The sequence below is a fragment of the Pelobates fuscus genome, chromosome 10 (assembly GCF_036172605.1).
Source record: "Pelobates fuscus isolate aPelFus1 chromosome 10, aPelFus1.pri, whole genome shotgun sequence".
NCBI lineage: Eukaryota > Metazoa > Chordata > Amphibia > Anura > Pelobatidae > Pelobates > Pelobates fuscus.
The window spans coordinates 9906783-9922511 of record NC_086326.1 but is presented as its reverse complement, the minus strand read 5'-3'; the positions used below and the strand labels follow the sequence as shown (position 1 = coordinate 9922511).

Sequence of the window (15729 nt, the reverse complement as noted above, 5' to 3'; positions counted from 1 at the left end):
CATCCCTGTCGCGTACCATTTTTGAGTGCAAACCACCCTGCTGTGATGTTCGGACCCACAATCCCCCGCTATAATTAAATGTCCCTTGGATACTTTATCGACTCGGTCCATTATGGTCGCAAATTTAGTCATAGGATCAACATTCGGAAGATAGACATTAACAAGAGTGTAGGTCACTTTATCAATAATGCAAACAATAATTATGGATCTAGCTTCTGGATCCAATTCAATATATTTAATTTCCAACTCTATATTACAATTAAACACAACTGCAACTCCTCTTTTTTTGTTATCTCTTAGTGAGGCGTGGACAATATTAGAGTATTTATGCCCTCCCCATCTTTGTTTGATATCTTTGAGCCAATGAGTTTCTTGTAAGAATGCCACCTGCACATTATGCTCATTAAGAGTATTATATAGTCTTCTCCTTTTTTTATTAGTATTCATGCCCTGAACATTCAGCGATAAAAACCTAAGCATCTGGAGTTATCGAAAATTGCACATATATTATACTATTCGAAGCCCCGATGTCTATAGGCAAAAAAGCTTTAGTATCATTAGATAAAATATCTTTATCAAGAGTATCGTATGCTCTAAAAAAAAAAAGACAAGAAAAGAACACCCATAGAAAAACACAACAACAAACATATTGCGCCTAATCTCGCCGAATGAATTCGTAGTAGATTCAGCGTCAATACACAACATAAAACAGACTTAAAAAGAACGTAGTTCTTTTTTCTCTTTATTAACCCGTAGATTTCTGATTGCGATAGAAATCAACGGAAACAGTGTAGTAGCACTACACCAAGAGGGGCATCCCATCGAGAGGCAAGGGGAAGGGGAAAAAAAAAAAAAAAAAGGAAAAAAGGCAGCCTCGTAGGATCATGCTATTTCTAATAGATAGAGAATAAAACAATAACCTCGTCTGGTAACAAATAGACAAGATTCCGATTATTTCAATTAATTTCAAACGAGATAAACGCAGTACGTATCAGCCTTTATTTTATACCGCTATACATCCGGGTGGCATAGTATACGGACACCTGGTGCTGGATTATCCGTTTACCCCTGCCACTCGGACGTGGTTAGGCCAAACCTTGCACTACTTAAACATAGTGAGTAGTGATAATAATAATAGTGCAAGAAGAAAAAAAAGAAAAAAATAAATAAAATTTTATATCAAACCCCTATGTCCTTATATTGCATGATGTTATCTATGGATAGGCCAGATATCCTTAAATGGTTTATTCCCAAATTTGAGCCATAACCATAGATCAGATTATTCTATAATTGTGCTGTTAGATATACTATGTTATGATCATCACCACGGAACAGTATCCATTGATATAGATCTATAAGATCATAACATCTCAGTGTGTAGTTATATTCTATTTTATCAAAATATCTGTGGATAAGCCACATATCCTCGTCAAAAGCACAGTCTATACATTGTGCGCCACCGTCAATAGGTCGACCATAATAATTAAATTGTTCTATGGTGACACCATTACGCACAGTATATGATATTTAGCACCATACAGAAATATAAACAATATACATCCCAAAAAAAAAATTATATCAAACCCGTGTGTCATTATATTGCATTATGTTATCTGTGGATAAACCTCATGTCCTCATCAAAACACAATATATAACATTGTGTACCACCCTCGTTAAATCCACCTTAATAATTAATTTGTTCTTTGGTAGAACCATTACACATACTACATCATATTTAGGACCCTACAGAAATATCAAGCAAAAAAAAAAAAGAAAGTGTCATTTGTGTTAATTCGTGTCAGGATATCTCCACACAAACCAGACCCAAATTCTTTATAATAGTGTTAAATTGACGTTATAGTCATTATATAGTGTCTCTCAGTTAACTTCTGTCTACCCTGCATCAAACCTATTACATACGGTACATTATTTATCACCTCATTTAAGTCATCCAAATTAGCTAAATTGTTCTATAAGTGCTATTACATATATTATCCAATACTCAATCCCATAGAAAAATATTGATACAATACCTATAGTAATGAATCGTGCTATTATATTATTTCGACATATCTGTGCATAGACCTCAAGAAATATTTTTCCATATCATCTATAATAGTGTTATAGTGGTACAATTAAGCTAATAGGCATTTATACAATGTCTAGCAATTAGTGTACAAAATTCCAAAACGTTGCAGCAAACAACCAATTTACTTTATATCTATTATTTACACCCTTACTTAGGCCGCAATAGTTGGTTAAATTATTCTGTAGTAGTGCTGTTACGTATATTATACCATTATCATCCCAGCATATCAGGAGACTGCGCATCCACCACCCCAAAAATCCTTCCCCTGTCGTTTCTAATAATATTAATTGACCTAACAAACCTAAACCATGTGTATTAAGAGAGAAAAAAAAAAAAAAAAAACCCCACAACCAAGTCAGATGATTAAACGACTGCCCTATCTGTTCATCATGCTGATTCACCCCCCCCCCCCCCCCCCCTCCCCCAGACCCCACACAGCGTTCTGGATCTACTATAGTAGTTTCTTGCCCCTCAACCATTCAAGTAAATCAGAATTTGAATCAAAAGTCTCTCTTTTTTCTTCATGTGTCAGAGACAGCTTTAGGGGATATAACCACCTATATCTTATGTTATGGGCTCTGAGAATTTGGGTTGCTGAGCTGAATAATTTCCTGTTTTGACGAGTTTCATACGATAGATCCCGAAAGACCTGAATGTTTTGGAAACGTCCAGAATTGCTTTGCCCAGTTCTGACAGAGTTTAGAATTGATTCTTTGAATTCATAAGAAAAAAAACACGCAATAATGTCCCTTGGTAGATCTTTCTGAATAGATTGGGGTTTGAATATCCTGTGACACCTTTCAATTATTTGGTCATGTGGGTCAAACTGAATTCCCAATGTTGCAACAAAGTCCAGCAGAATTTGTTTAGTATCTTCTTGTCTATCCTTCTCCGGAATATTCCTAAAACGTAAATTCTTACGACGACTGCGATCTTCTAGATCAATTAATTTATTTTCAAGAGCCAAGATCTTGCTTTGGGCCTTCTTATTCTCGTCTGTAAGAGATTTAACTTGGAAATCAATTGCTTTAAATTGGTCCTCCATCCTTTGGATATTGACCGAAAGGAGATTTATCTCTTGTTTAAATTCTGTTTTTATTTCTGCCGCAGTCACGGCCAATTCATTCTTTATTTCTTCCAAATGCGATCTTAAAGTAGTGCGTAATAAAGTAGGCGTAATTAGATCTTTTTCAATAGTAGTTAACCCCTCGGCTTCACATGCCTCAAGAGTAGAGTCATTAACATTATCTTTCAATTTCGGATTTTTATGATGTTGGGGGGAGAAATAGGTATTCAGTGACTTGTCCTGTGAGACCTCTCTCTTATCCTTTCTTGATGAGGATTTATTATCAGTGGATTTCTTTGAAGCCATATTCAGTTGTATTGTATTGGCACTTATATTGTGTGATATATAGGCAGAAGTGAAAAATTAATATAGAGGATGTATAAAATTGCAAAGTATACAATTATAATGTGCGCCACGAGGCTTTAACAATGTCGAGAGCCCCAGCTGCGTTATTCAGAAAAGAAACATAAGTTCTCCCACATGATTAATCTGAATACTTGCAAGCTTAAGCAGCAATGATAAGCTGAAAACGTTTAGGAGAGCTCTCAACTACTCGTTTGGACAAATTCTTAGGGTTAAGAAATCCTTGTCACTCTAAGAAGTAAACCAGGTATGAAGTCCTTGACAGAAGAGTAAAAAAAACCTCATAAAACACAGGTGGAGAAGGTTAGATTAGTTTAGTCTGATTCTGCCAAATGTTCCAAACAAAAAAAAAATGACTGGAGTAAGAAAATCACAATTAAAGAAAATATATCCCAATTTCTGTCTCAGGAGATGAACAGGGTAATACCCATGTTGGTCCTTGGGGGCTAAACAACCCGGTTCATTCCAATAGTCTTTGATACCATATTATAACAAATGTATGGCAAATTTGTGGCAAAAAAAAAAAAAAAAAAAGCTACCACGTGGGAAATCAAAAGTACCTTCACTTGAGAAGAGAGAAGTCTCACACGAGGCAGAGCCACAGCAAAAGCAAACTGCCGTTATTGTATGCTGAGTTGAGGGCTGAGTTGAGGGGAGGGGGAGCGGTATATATGCCTCCTAGGATGGACCATCAAGGCTGACACGAGGATGCCGGCAGGTATGTAGACGCCTCATCCGAGAGCGGCCGCTTCAAAGCCCGCCATCCCCCTCGCCGGCGGATGCCCCTCCTCTTCCGTCACGACGATACCGCACGTGGGCACGTCCACACGTCAGCACGTCATAACGCCAAAAGTCAGCCTCGAAACCTTAATGACTTTGAGAGGATATGCAGAGGAGTGGGACAAAATCGGAGTGGGAGATGTGTGCAAACCTGGTGGCAAACTACAAGAAACAATTGTTTGATTGCAAACAAGGGTTTTGCCACCAAGTCGAAGGGGTCAAATACTTATTTCACTGATTGACATGCAAATCACTTTATAACTTTTTTGACATGCGTTTTTTTGTTATTCTGTCTCTCACTGTTAAAATACACCTACCATGTAAATTATAGACTGATAATTTCTTTGTCAGTGGGCAAACGTTCAAAATCAGCAGGGGATCAAATACTTTTTTCCCTCACTGTACATATTTGCTAGTTAAGTTAACTCAGATTTTAGGAATGGTCTCTGAAAGCTCTTTGAAAAGCTTAGATAAAGTGTGTTCCTGTTTTTTTTATTTTATTTTTTTAGAAGGTAATATGATAATTGTGGTACACTGTGCCAGTCATTGGGGGACGTCTTCCATTTCATTTCTGGACTGTACCTTTGAGTGGGACACTGCAAGCCAAGTTAATCCCTTTGGGGTAAATGCCAAAATATTCAACACTGAATAAAATGTTGTGCTCACATTTGCCAAAAAACTAAAAAGTTACACATTTTATGAAAAAAACTAATTTTTTTCATTTAGCGTACAGATTTAATTTAAGAAAAAATAAAGACAGCATGATTTGGAAAATTTTTACATATTAATTTATACATTTTCCATTCTTTTCTTCACAAATTTTAGTTTAGGGAACAAATCCAGATGTATAGTGTAAATGTCCTGTTTTTGCTCATTTAATCTTGAAGACATTACATTAATCTATACCAATGAATAAACAAATCAAAGAATTGTGGAGTTTTGAGGCTCTTACCAGTTTGTAGCAAAGTTTCCATTTGTGTACATGTCCGGTCGTTGTATACAGTCACATCAAATCCCAGACTTTTGAAACAGCGTAACAGATCACCAGCATCTTTGTCAGTGCCATTCCTAATGCACATTCCTAAAGAAGGGTTCAATTATAGAAACAAATTTGGCCATTTTAATTTCACAATTTGAAGTGTTTTAAAATGCTTAAATGCACCAGTATCACAACCTTTTAACTCCTTTAATAGGAGTGTCAACACATCCTATGATCATAATCAACACAGTCTTAATAACGCTAAACACATTTGTCATGTAGGACATATCGTTCTATGGAGCCAGGATAATGCTAAATGAATAGGACACTCCATTCTATAGAGCACAGATAATAACAAATGAGTAGGACATTCCATAGAGCCCGTCTAAAATAAGGGAGTAGGACATTCCATAGAGCCAGTCTAAAATAAGGGACTAGGACATTCCATTCTATAGAGTCTGACTAACACTAAATGAATAGGACACTCCATGCTATAGAGCACAGATAGTAACAAATGAGTAGGACATTCCATAGAGCCCGTCTAAAATAAGGAAGTAGGACATTCCATAGAGCCAGTCTAAAATAAGGGAGTAGGACATTCCATAGAGCCCGTCTAAAATAAGGGAGTAGGACATTCCATAGAGCCCGTCTAAAATAAGGGAGTAGGACATTCCATAGAGCCCGTCTAAAATAAGGGAGTAGGACATTCCATAGAGCCCGTCCAAAATAAGGGAGTAGGACATTCCATTCTATAGAGTCTGACTAACACTAAATGAGTAGGACACTCCAATATATAGATCCTGTCACGGCTCAAGTAGGAGAACCCAAAATACACAGACCTTAATCTGCTAAATGAGAGGTATAATGTATTACCGGGCCTTAGAATGGACGGGATTTAACTTCAAGGGACACTGTAGGCACCCAGACCACTTCTGCCCATTGGTGTGTTCTGGGTGCCTTGCCCCTCTCCCTTTACCCCTCTTAGAAAAACACTGTGGTTTTGGAGAAACTGCAGTGTTTTGATTACAGGGCTAATCCAACCTCTAGTTGCTGTCTCTCAGACAGCCGCTAGATGGTGTCTCCGTGTTCTTAGAGCACGAAAAGTGTTTTAAATTACATTCAACGTCCCCATGCTCTGCATGAGGATGTTGAGCGTCGCTGGAATCCCCATAGGAAAGCATTGAATAATGCATGCGCACTAGGTCTCCCCCGCCAGCAGCCGGCTTTGACAGAAGTGCGAGGGGGCCTTGATAGAAGGGGAAGCTATAGTGCCAGGAAAAAAAAAGAGTTTGTTTTCCTGGCACTATAGTTTCCTTTAAAGAGTAGTCAGGAAGAAAGTCAACGTCAAACGTAGGAGATTACAGCATAAACAGTAAGACAAGCCAAGGTCAGGAACACAGAAAGTGGAGAAACGATAAACAAGCCAAAGTCAGTAACAAGAAATCCAAATATATATAACGTGCTGTGGCGAAACCGACCTCGCCACGTGTCCTTGGAGGGGGCTGCTTGCCCGCCTCTTGCCTTTGGACTATGGCCCTGGGAGATAGGGCCGAATACGTTTTGTAAAAGGGCCCAAACAGAGTGCATGTCACTCTGGCCCTTTAAACACAGTGGGGCCATTCGGTACTTGCCCTGTGTGAGCAGTGATACCCCCAGATAGCTATGCCATGGAGCCTATTCATATAATGAAAGACTATGGGAAAGACTTTGGCTCCATGGCAATTAAACTGTATTTGTGTGGTCTGCGTGCCATTCACGTAATAATGTGCACGCAGACCTGAGCTATCTGGGGATATGTTACATGTCTGTGTTTAATGTATAAAAAGTAACTTTATATATTTTAAAACATAATCCTGTATTTAGGTCCCCACATGTGTAATGGAGTTTTGTCTTTGACCTGGGAGATAATTGGATTACTTCTCCAATTATCTCCAGGGCAGAAGGGAGGAAGCCAGGATGCATTGTGGGGATGTTTTACTTTTACTGTTTGAGCCAGATTAAAATACTGCCAGCCAGGGGGAACAAAAGATACTTTTACTAACTTTTGAACCCCTGGTCTGATTCATGCCATTTTTTAATATGTTGTTCCCCTGAATGGATTGATTGTGGATATGTATTTTTATGTGAATGTGATGTATGGTTTTAAAGTTACAGAGTATGTGTGGAAACTGTATTTTTACTGTATGTAATAATTATGTTAATTGCTGAGGGGAGGGGATGTGTGGGTTGTACTGTTACTTGATTGGTTGTTTTATGCCTCCCCCTGGGTGTGTCCTGTATGTGCACAACTGTAATAAAAAGCAGGCTGGGTGTTCCAGACCTGAGATTCTGCTTGACCCTCAAACCGATGTGTCGTCTCGTTTTTGGGGGGAATTGGATTGTATGCTGACTGCCAGGAGTGTAAGCAGATTGTATGCTTTTCCTGTTCGGCTGATTCCAGGGTTCGTGTGTTTCAAGTTCGGGAGTTTCCAGAATTCATACAGTTTGCAGTTCGGGAGATCGTTCCTACAGCCAGAAGGACAGCTACAGAACACCAATTCCTTGGAGTTACAAATTGAGGGCAACGTTAGCACTCGTGCAGCGCCCCTGGCAGCAGAGGTATCCAGCGACTTGGAGCAGACAAGTATGGAAGGCTCTGACGCTGAAGATTATGGGCTGGCCGAGGTGAGGCAGCGAGTGGCCCAGTATGGGGGTTATGTATCCATGGAGATATTCCAGGGGATCTGGAACCAGGTCATGGCAAAGCAAAACCCAAGGATGGACGGAGAGTATCCCCAGCGGCAGAGTACGTCCCAGGGAGCTAAAGGTGCCGTCCTTCCTCCCCAGCGGCAGAGTAAGTTCCAGGGAGCTAAAGGTGCCGTCCTTCCTCCCCAGCGGCAGTGTGTATCCCAGGGAGCTGAAGGGGTCGTCTTTCCTCCCCAGCGGCAGTGTGTACCCCAGGGAGCTGAAGGTGCAATCCTTCCTCCCCAGCGGCAGTGTGTATCCCAGGGAGTTTCCAGAATTCGTACAGTTTGCAGTTCGGGAGATTGGTGATTGCTGTAGCTGCTGGTCTAGGAAAAAGGGGATTATCGCATAAACAGATTTTAACCCCTTGTCTGCTGAAACGGTCCGTTACACATGCACTCTTGGGTATACAAGAACCACAACAAGGTAACTGATTACTGAAAAGCCCTGGCTCATAAAGCCAGTGAACCTATACCATTCGTCTGCATCACTGTATAACGCCTAAAGACCCGAATCTGAACGAATGCTAAATTCGGGAGTTTCTGTTTGTGCGAACCGATCATTTCGGCACTTCGAGTGGCACCGTTATGACGTTGGCGCAACTTGGCACAAATAGACACGCACGTAAATAAGTAGGAAGTTCCATTCTATTCGGCCCAGCGAATGTTTGTTGAGTAAGACACCTCATTCTATAGTACTCGGCTAACACCAAATGAGAAGGACATTCCATTCTATATAGAGCCCTAATGCCTAATTGTTGATTGTACTGTATATTTTGCTCTGTTTAAATATATCAAATGGCTAACAACATTTCTGTGAGTTTATTAAAATCAGTATGGAAGGATAACGTGTTAATAATAAGAGGAGTCCATAATTAAGTAATTGTTGTTGATGTAGGGATATCCCCAATATCTATAGCACTAAGATTCCCGACAGCGGGAGACTTGGAGACAATGCATCTGTTTGAATTGAGAAGAACAAGTTACTATGTATTCACAGGGCTGGTGACAGCATTTACAAGAAAGAAATAGCCTCAGGAGGTATGACTAATAACCCAACGGCATACTGGAAATCCATACAGTCTTAAGAAGGGGAAACCATAGAGTCAACTAATGGGAGTGTTTGTTTTAGCCAAAGTTAATGAGTTGTTTGGAAATCTTGCTGAAACCAGATGGTTTTAAATGAATGATTGAAAAAAAGTGATATTAATAAACAATATATTGTACAAAACACACACACATATATATATATATATATATATATATATATATATATACAGGGGTGTATTTGCCGCGAGGCAAACAAGGCATTTGCCTTGGGCGGCATTTTCCAGGGGGCGGCAAAAAAAGCCGCCCCCAAACGCCCAGGACAAATGCCTTGTTAGCCTTGCGGCTAACAGACATCCTGGGCTGGTGGCTGCTGGGCTGGTTGCTGGGCGGGCGGCTGGCGAGGGAGCACTTTCTCTGAGCTGTCTGCTCAGCTCCCTCGCGCGCCGCAGAGTGAGGCTGGGAGCCGGAATATGACGTCATATTCCGGCTCCGCCTCCCAGCCTCACTCTGCGGCGCGCGAGGGAGCTGAGCAGACAGCTCAGAGAAAGTGCTCCCTCGCCAGCCGCCCGCCCAGCAACCAGCCCAGCAGCCCGACCGGCAGCCCCACTAGACCCCAGGGAGAGGGAGAACCCCCCCAGCATTCCCAAAGGTAAGGAGGCTGGGGGGGTAAATAAAAAAAAAATGAGTTAATGTGAGTGAGTGTGTCTGTTAGTGTGTGTGTGTGTGTCTGTTAGTGTGTGTGTGTGTCTGTTAGTGTGTGTGAGTGTGTCTGACTGTGTGTGTCTGTTAGTGTGTGTGTGTGTCTGTTAGTGTGTGTGAGTGTGTCTGTTAGTGTGTGTGAGTGTGTCTGTTAGTGTGTGTGAGTGTGTCTGTTAGTGTGTGTGAGTGTGTCTGTTAGTGAGTGTGAGAGTGTCTGTTAGTGTGTCTAACTGTGTGTGTCTGTTAGTGTGTGTGAGTGTGTCTGTTAGTGTGCGTCTGTTAGTGAGTGTGAGTGTGTGTTTGTCTGTTAGAGTGTGTGTGTGTGAGAGTGTGTCTGTTAGAGTGTGTGTGTGTCTGACTGTGTGTGTATGTCAGTGTGTGTGAGTGTGTCTGTTAGTGAGTGTGTGAGTGTGTCTGTTAGCAGCTAACAGACACACTCACTAACAGACACACTCACTAACAGACACACTCACACTCACTAACAGACACACTCACACACAGACACACTCATACACTCACACACACTGACAGATACGCATCCATTAGCTAACAGTTAGCTAATGGATGCGTATCTGTCAGTGTGTGTGTATTTAGAAGGCGGGGGAAGGGTTGGGTGGGGGTGGCGGGGGGGGGGGGGGGTGGGGGTGAGGGGGCGCCTGAGTTTTGTCCTGCCTAGGGCAGCACAAAACCAGGATACACCCCTGTATATATATATCACATACATACATACACACACACACACACACCATCTATAAAACAAGCACACTATAAAACAAATGAAAAAAACCCACTAATATGTGTGTGATTGATTAAATAATATACAATATAACAGCCATCACTTGAGCCCTGTATGTAAAATCACTAAAACACTTCAAGCACCATAACCACTATATTTGACTATGGCGCTCAGAGTGTCTGGGTGCCCCAGTTTTGAACAATTTGACTTAATAACTAAACATAGTCTGTTGGCTCTTCCGAGCCAAGCCCGACAATGCAAGGCTTGAGCAATCAGCTGACACTCTATATCAAAGAGTTAAAGGAACACTATAGGGTCACGAATACAAGCCATGTTAGATCCCCAGCCCCCCCTTACCCTCTTAAATAAGATAGAATCCCACCTTTTTGTCCAGCGCTGCACGTGTCCTCAGGAGCTGGCCCTGCTTCTGCTCTGCCTCATTGGCTGAGATCATCAGAATTGGAAGGCTATTGCGTATGTGCAGCAAAATGCAGCCCTGCGCCAATCAGCAACTCCTCATAGATTTGCATGTTGTGCAGCTCTGACCCAGGAAGCACCTCTAGTGGCCATCTGAGTGAATGCCACTGAAGGTGTTACTAGGCAGTAATGTAGAAACTTTCAAAATGCCTGTAGGGACAGACTGTACTCACCAGATCAACTGCAATAAGCTGTATACAATACATTAATCTGTAGTTGCTCTGGTGACCATAGTGTCCCTTTAAGCTTTGAATTAAAGAGCGTAGCTTTGGAGAGCTGGCACAAGTTCCCAATTAAGAATTTATATCTCACCCTGCATTAGTAGTGGAGGCAGGGAGCCATGCCCAGCAGATTCCAGGTCCTAATTTAAACCATTCAAAAACAGTTTGACTATTTACAGTGTGTAAGCTGCAAGCATGCGCAAGCTATAGTGGTTATGGTGCTTGGAGTGTTCTTTTAAATGACACTATACATAAAATACACATATATAATCTAAAGCATGTGCACTATCATGGTTTGTTCACCAAAGTATGAAACGTAAGGAATTAAAAGAATTTAAAATGTAAGCCCAAATCATCAAATTAGAGAAATTCTCTCTCGTTTCAGCTTGTTTGGAGTCTAATTCCTGCAGATTCACGCTTTAGTGAATAACTCTATATACATTCTATAATTGGCAATAAATAACATCCTAATTAAAGATATCACTGGCATTTTAGAACAAAAAAGTCAAAAGGAAATATTTGCCAAATGATATACTTTTCCTGCATGGCTAATTTGGGCGACATTCTTTCAAACATTTCGGAGTTCTCCACATATATCAAGCAATATACCATTTCACAAACCTCAATCACACTGCATATGCCAATTACAATGGCAGTCTGGAGAGCACCTTGTTTGTTTTTGCAGGAGGGTGAATGGGTAGTAAGGAGGGGGTGAGTCAGGCTATGGGGAAGGTAACAGCAGACAATGCCCACCTGTCTGCGCATCGAAGTTTTTGTTGTTTATAATAATGCATCGGCCAAGTTTCTGGTAATTCCTCTCATACAGGAACTCAGGAGGGACGATACTGCGAATGGGATTTTTAACCAATGCATTTTCTGGCTCCTTATCATTCTTCTTTTTCCTGCAATGTTAAGAAGATGATAAATTGCTGTTTTACGATTAATTTAATTTTATATACATAGCAGCTTTGGGGTTAATTTAAGCAGAAATAAAAACAAAAATCAAAAAAAAAATCAAAAAGAAAAAACAACTTCAACACACTATAAACCTACTTCATGGAAAAGCAGAATGTGTTCTAGGATTTCCTATTAAATGGTGGTGCACTACATGGATGCCACGCAGCCTCAAAGCAGATATTGGATACGGCAAACCCTTAGCCCAAAAATGCTTGTCTGAGAATGGTGGTCTGCCTAACTTTCCTGTTTTACTGGCACGGTGTGTTCTCCTCTGGGTTACTAAAATTACTGCGCATAGAAACCAAACCCTTCACAGAGCACTGAAGCAACACACTACAATACAATGCAGTGGTTATAGTACCTAGACTCTGATATTGGGTCTCCCAACGTTCCCTTGCTTACTCACATTCCTGTATTTGTTGGGATGGGAGACATAAATATCTTTAGAATTTTCCGCTATATAGCATTTTATCTTAATAGATTATATTAAATAGATTATATTAAATTTATATAATTATATAATAAGAAAAAACTATTTGATTAAAATAAAAAAAATCTCAGACAATATTTTCCAAGTGTGCTCTGTATTTGAAGAGCTACCCTGAACCCCCTACTTAGCTTCATATGCATGCATGGGATAGGTTTAAGGCTATCCTAGCTATGAGATGAGGTCAGGGACTAATGGAAGTATTTAGAAAATTGGGCAGAGTAGATGGGCCGAATGGTTCTTATCTGCCGTCACATTCTATGTTTCTATATGCACCCTTTATCTGCTATATATTGTACGATTTTCCTAAACGCAAATATACCTGAGACTTCTCGTCTGTTTTCTGTAATTTATCGCATAATATTTGTTTATCGCTCTATGTACATATCTACATTTTGTGCTAATTTTAGCGGAGTTACTTTTAATGCTGAGCCCTCTGCAGACAGACTCCTCACTAGCAGGAACAGGGGATATTATTCAAATGGTTTAAATTACAAACACAGAACAACTTGAAGTTCACTTTAGACCAATGTTCAGCCCGTTATATCGACTTTGTTTATACCAAAAAAAAAAAAGTGTGCACATACTAATGCCACGAATAAGTCTGTATACATATGTGGCGAAACTGAACTCGCCACGTGTGTGTCAGGATCGGGACAGGGATCCAACACGCAGAGTACAAAGAGTAGCAGATACGTATACCGGACCTTAGAATGGTCGGACTTAACGTAATACTACGTATAGAATTGTCAGGGACAAGCCGAGGTCGAGGGAACGAGAAGACAGGTAAGCGAGAGACAAGCCGGGTCAAGGATTACAGAGAAGACAGGTAAGTAATAACAAAGCCGGGTCAGAACCAAAAGACAAGAGAATACAAGAGCACTGTGTGACTAGGCTGGCTAGAACCACGACAGGGCAATGAGCAAATGCTGAGAGCTCCCTTAAATACCCTGGTTCTAGAGACTAATCACGCCTCCGCCGAGACCTGATTCGTGTCCGGGATTTGACTGACAGGTCGGGCTAGAATAGCGTCATGACGTCGACTATTGAGCGTCACGTTACAAAAAGGCATAGTTCTCTCGCGGCCGGCGTTTACATGCGCGAGGGGGCCGCGAGGAACGGGAGAATCATGCCGTCTGGATGGAAAAATGTCTAAGTCTCTACCCGTCTCAGGGGTAGAGACTACAGGTACCCTGACAGTACCCCCCTCTCAGAAACGCCCACCGGGCGGAAGGAACCGGGACGAGATGGAAAGCGGGAATGAAAAGCCCTGCGAAGACGAGGAGCATGGACATCCTCCTGTGGTACCCAGGTCCTCTCTTCTGGACCATATCCCTTCCAGTCAACCAGGTATTGGATTTTCCCCCGGGAGATTCGAGAATCGATGATGGAGTTGATTTCGTACTCCTCCTGACCCTCAACCTGAACAGAGTGAGGAGAGGAGACCTTGGAGGAGAATCTGTTACAGATCAGGGATTTTAGCAAGGAAACATGAAAGGAATTAGGAATACGTAAGGCAGAGGGGAGCGCTAGGCGATACGCAACAGGATTAATTCGATTCAGGATCCTATAGGGTCCAATGTAGCGAGGAGCGAATTTCATAGACGGTACTTTCAAACGAATGTTTCTAGTACTCAACCATACCCTATCACCAGGGACAAAACTAGGAGCCGGCCTTCTGCGTTTGTCAGCGTGTTTTTTATACAGTATAGAATTAGGTAGGAGAATTTGTCGAGTCTGATCCCACAACTTCTTCAGATTGGCAACATGAGTATCAACCGACGGTACCCCCTGGGAAGAAGGAACCGAGGGAAGAATGGAAGGATGAAAACCATAATTCATGAAAAAGGGGCTAGAGCGAGTTGAATCGCAAACAAGATTATTGTGTGCGAACTCTGCCCAAGGAATCAGACCGACCCAATCGTCCTGGTGTTCAGAAACAAAACAACGCAGATATTGTTCAATCTTTTGATTGGTACGTTCAGCGGCTCCGTTAGACTGAGGGTGATAAGCATAAGAAAAATTCAATTTAATGCCTAGTTGAGAACAGAATGATCTCCAGAAACGTGAAACAAACTGGGAACCTCTATCAGAAGTAATCTCGGAAGGTATCCCATGTAAGCGAAAGATCTCTTTAGCAAAAATCTCCGCTAATTCAGGATAAGTCGGAAGTTTAGGTAAAGGCACGAAATGAGCCATCTTGGTAAACCTATCCACCACTGTGAGAATAACAGTGGGCTTTTTCGAAACAGGCAAATCCACAATAAAATCCATCGCCAAACAGGACCAAGGTTTTTCTGGAACTTCCAGGGGATGTAAGAGACCACAAGGAAGCGAATGAGGTAGTTTAGTCTTAGTACAGACCTCACAGGCTCCGATAAAATCCTTAATATCCCTCCGTAAAGAAGGCCACCAGAAATCCTTAGAGATCAAGGAATATGTTTTGCGAACGCCCGGATGACCAGCCACCTTACTCTCGTGAAGACACTGTAAGAGCTCCAGTTGGAGTTCAGGAGGAACGAAGTGTCTAGACGCAGGAGTCAGTCTAGGTGCCAGATGCTGCAAGCTCCTGATCTGATCAAGAAGCGGAGAATGGATTTTGAGAGTTGTGTTAGCGATGATATTACACTTAGGTACTATAGAGGATAAAACCGGCTCAGATCTGGCAGAAGGTTCATGTTGGCGAGACAAGGCATCAGCTTTAGAATTCTTAGAACCAGGCCTATATGTGAGTATGTAATTGAAGTGAGTGAGGAATATAGACCAACGGGCCTGTCTCGATGATAATCGTTTAGCCTCCCCAATATAGGATAAGTTTTTATGATCCGTCAAAATGGTAACAGGATGCAAAGTCCCCTCCAATAGATGTCTCCACTCCTTTAAAGCCATGATAACCGCTAGGAGTTCCCTGTCCCCAATGTCATATCTGCTCTCAGTACCCGATAATTTTTTGGAAAAATACCCACATGGATGTAATGGTTTATCCACACCCAACCTTTGGGACAGGATGGCACCTATACCCGTCTCAGAAGCGTCAACTTCGAGTAGGAAAGGCAGAGTAGTATCAGGGTGAACTAAAATTGGTGCGGAAGCAAACAGCTC

General features: G+C 41.5%; 1 protein-coding gene across 4 annotated transcripts in view; it reads right to left on the bottom strand.

The window, feature by feature from the left end:
• Positions 1–15729, bottom strand: part of CASP7 (caspase 7) — an 81856-nt gene that overhangs the window by 11233 nt on the left and 54894 nt on the right. For all 4 annotated transcript variants that reach the window (XM_063435033.1, XM_063435030.1, XM_063435031.1 and 1 more), the window contains 2 exons: positions 11937–12085; positions 5251–5379 (listed from right to left, as the gene is read on the bottom strand). In XM_063435033.1, coding sequence (XP_063291103.1) covers positions 5251–5379; positions 11937–12085 — 278 coding nt within the window. The remainder of the gene's footprint in view (positions 1–5250; positions 5380–11936; positions 12086–15729) is intronic.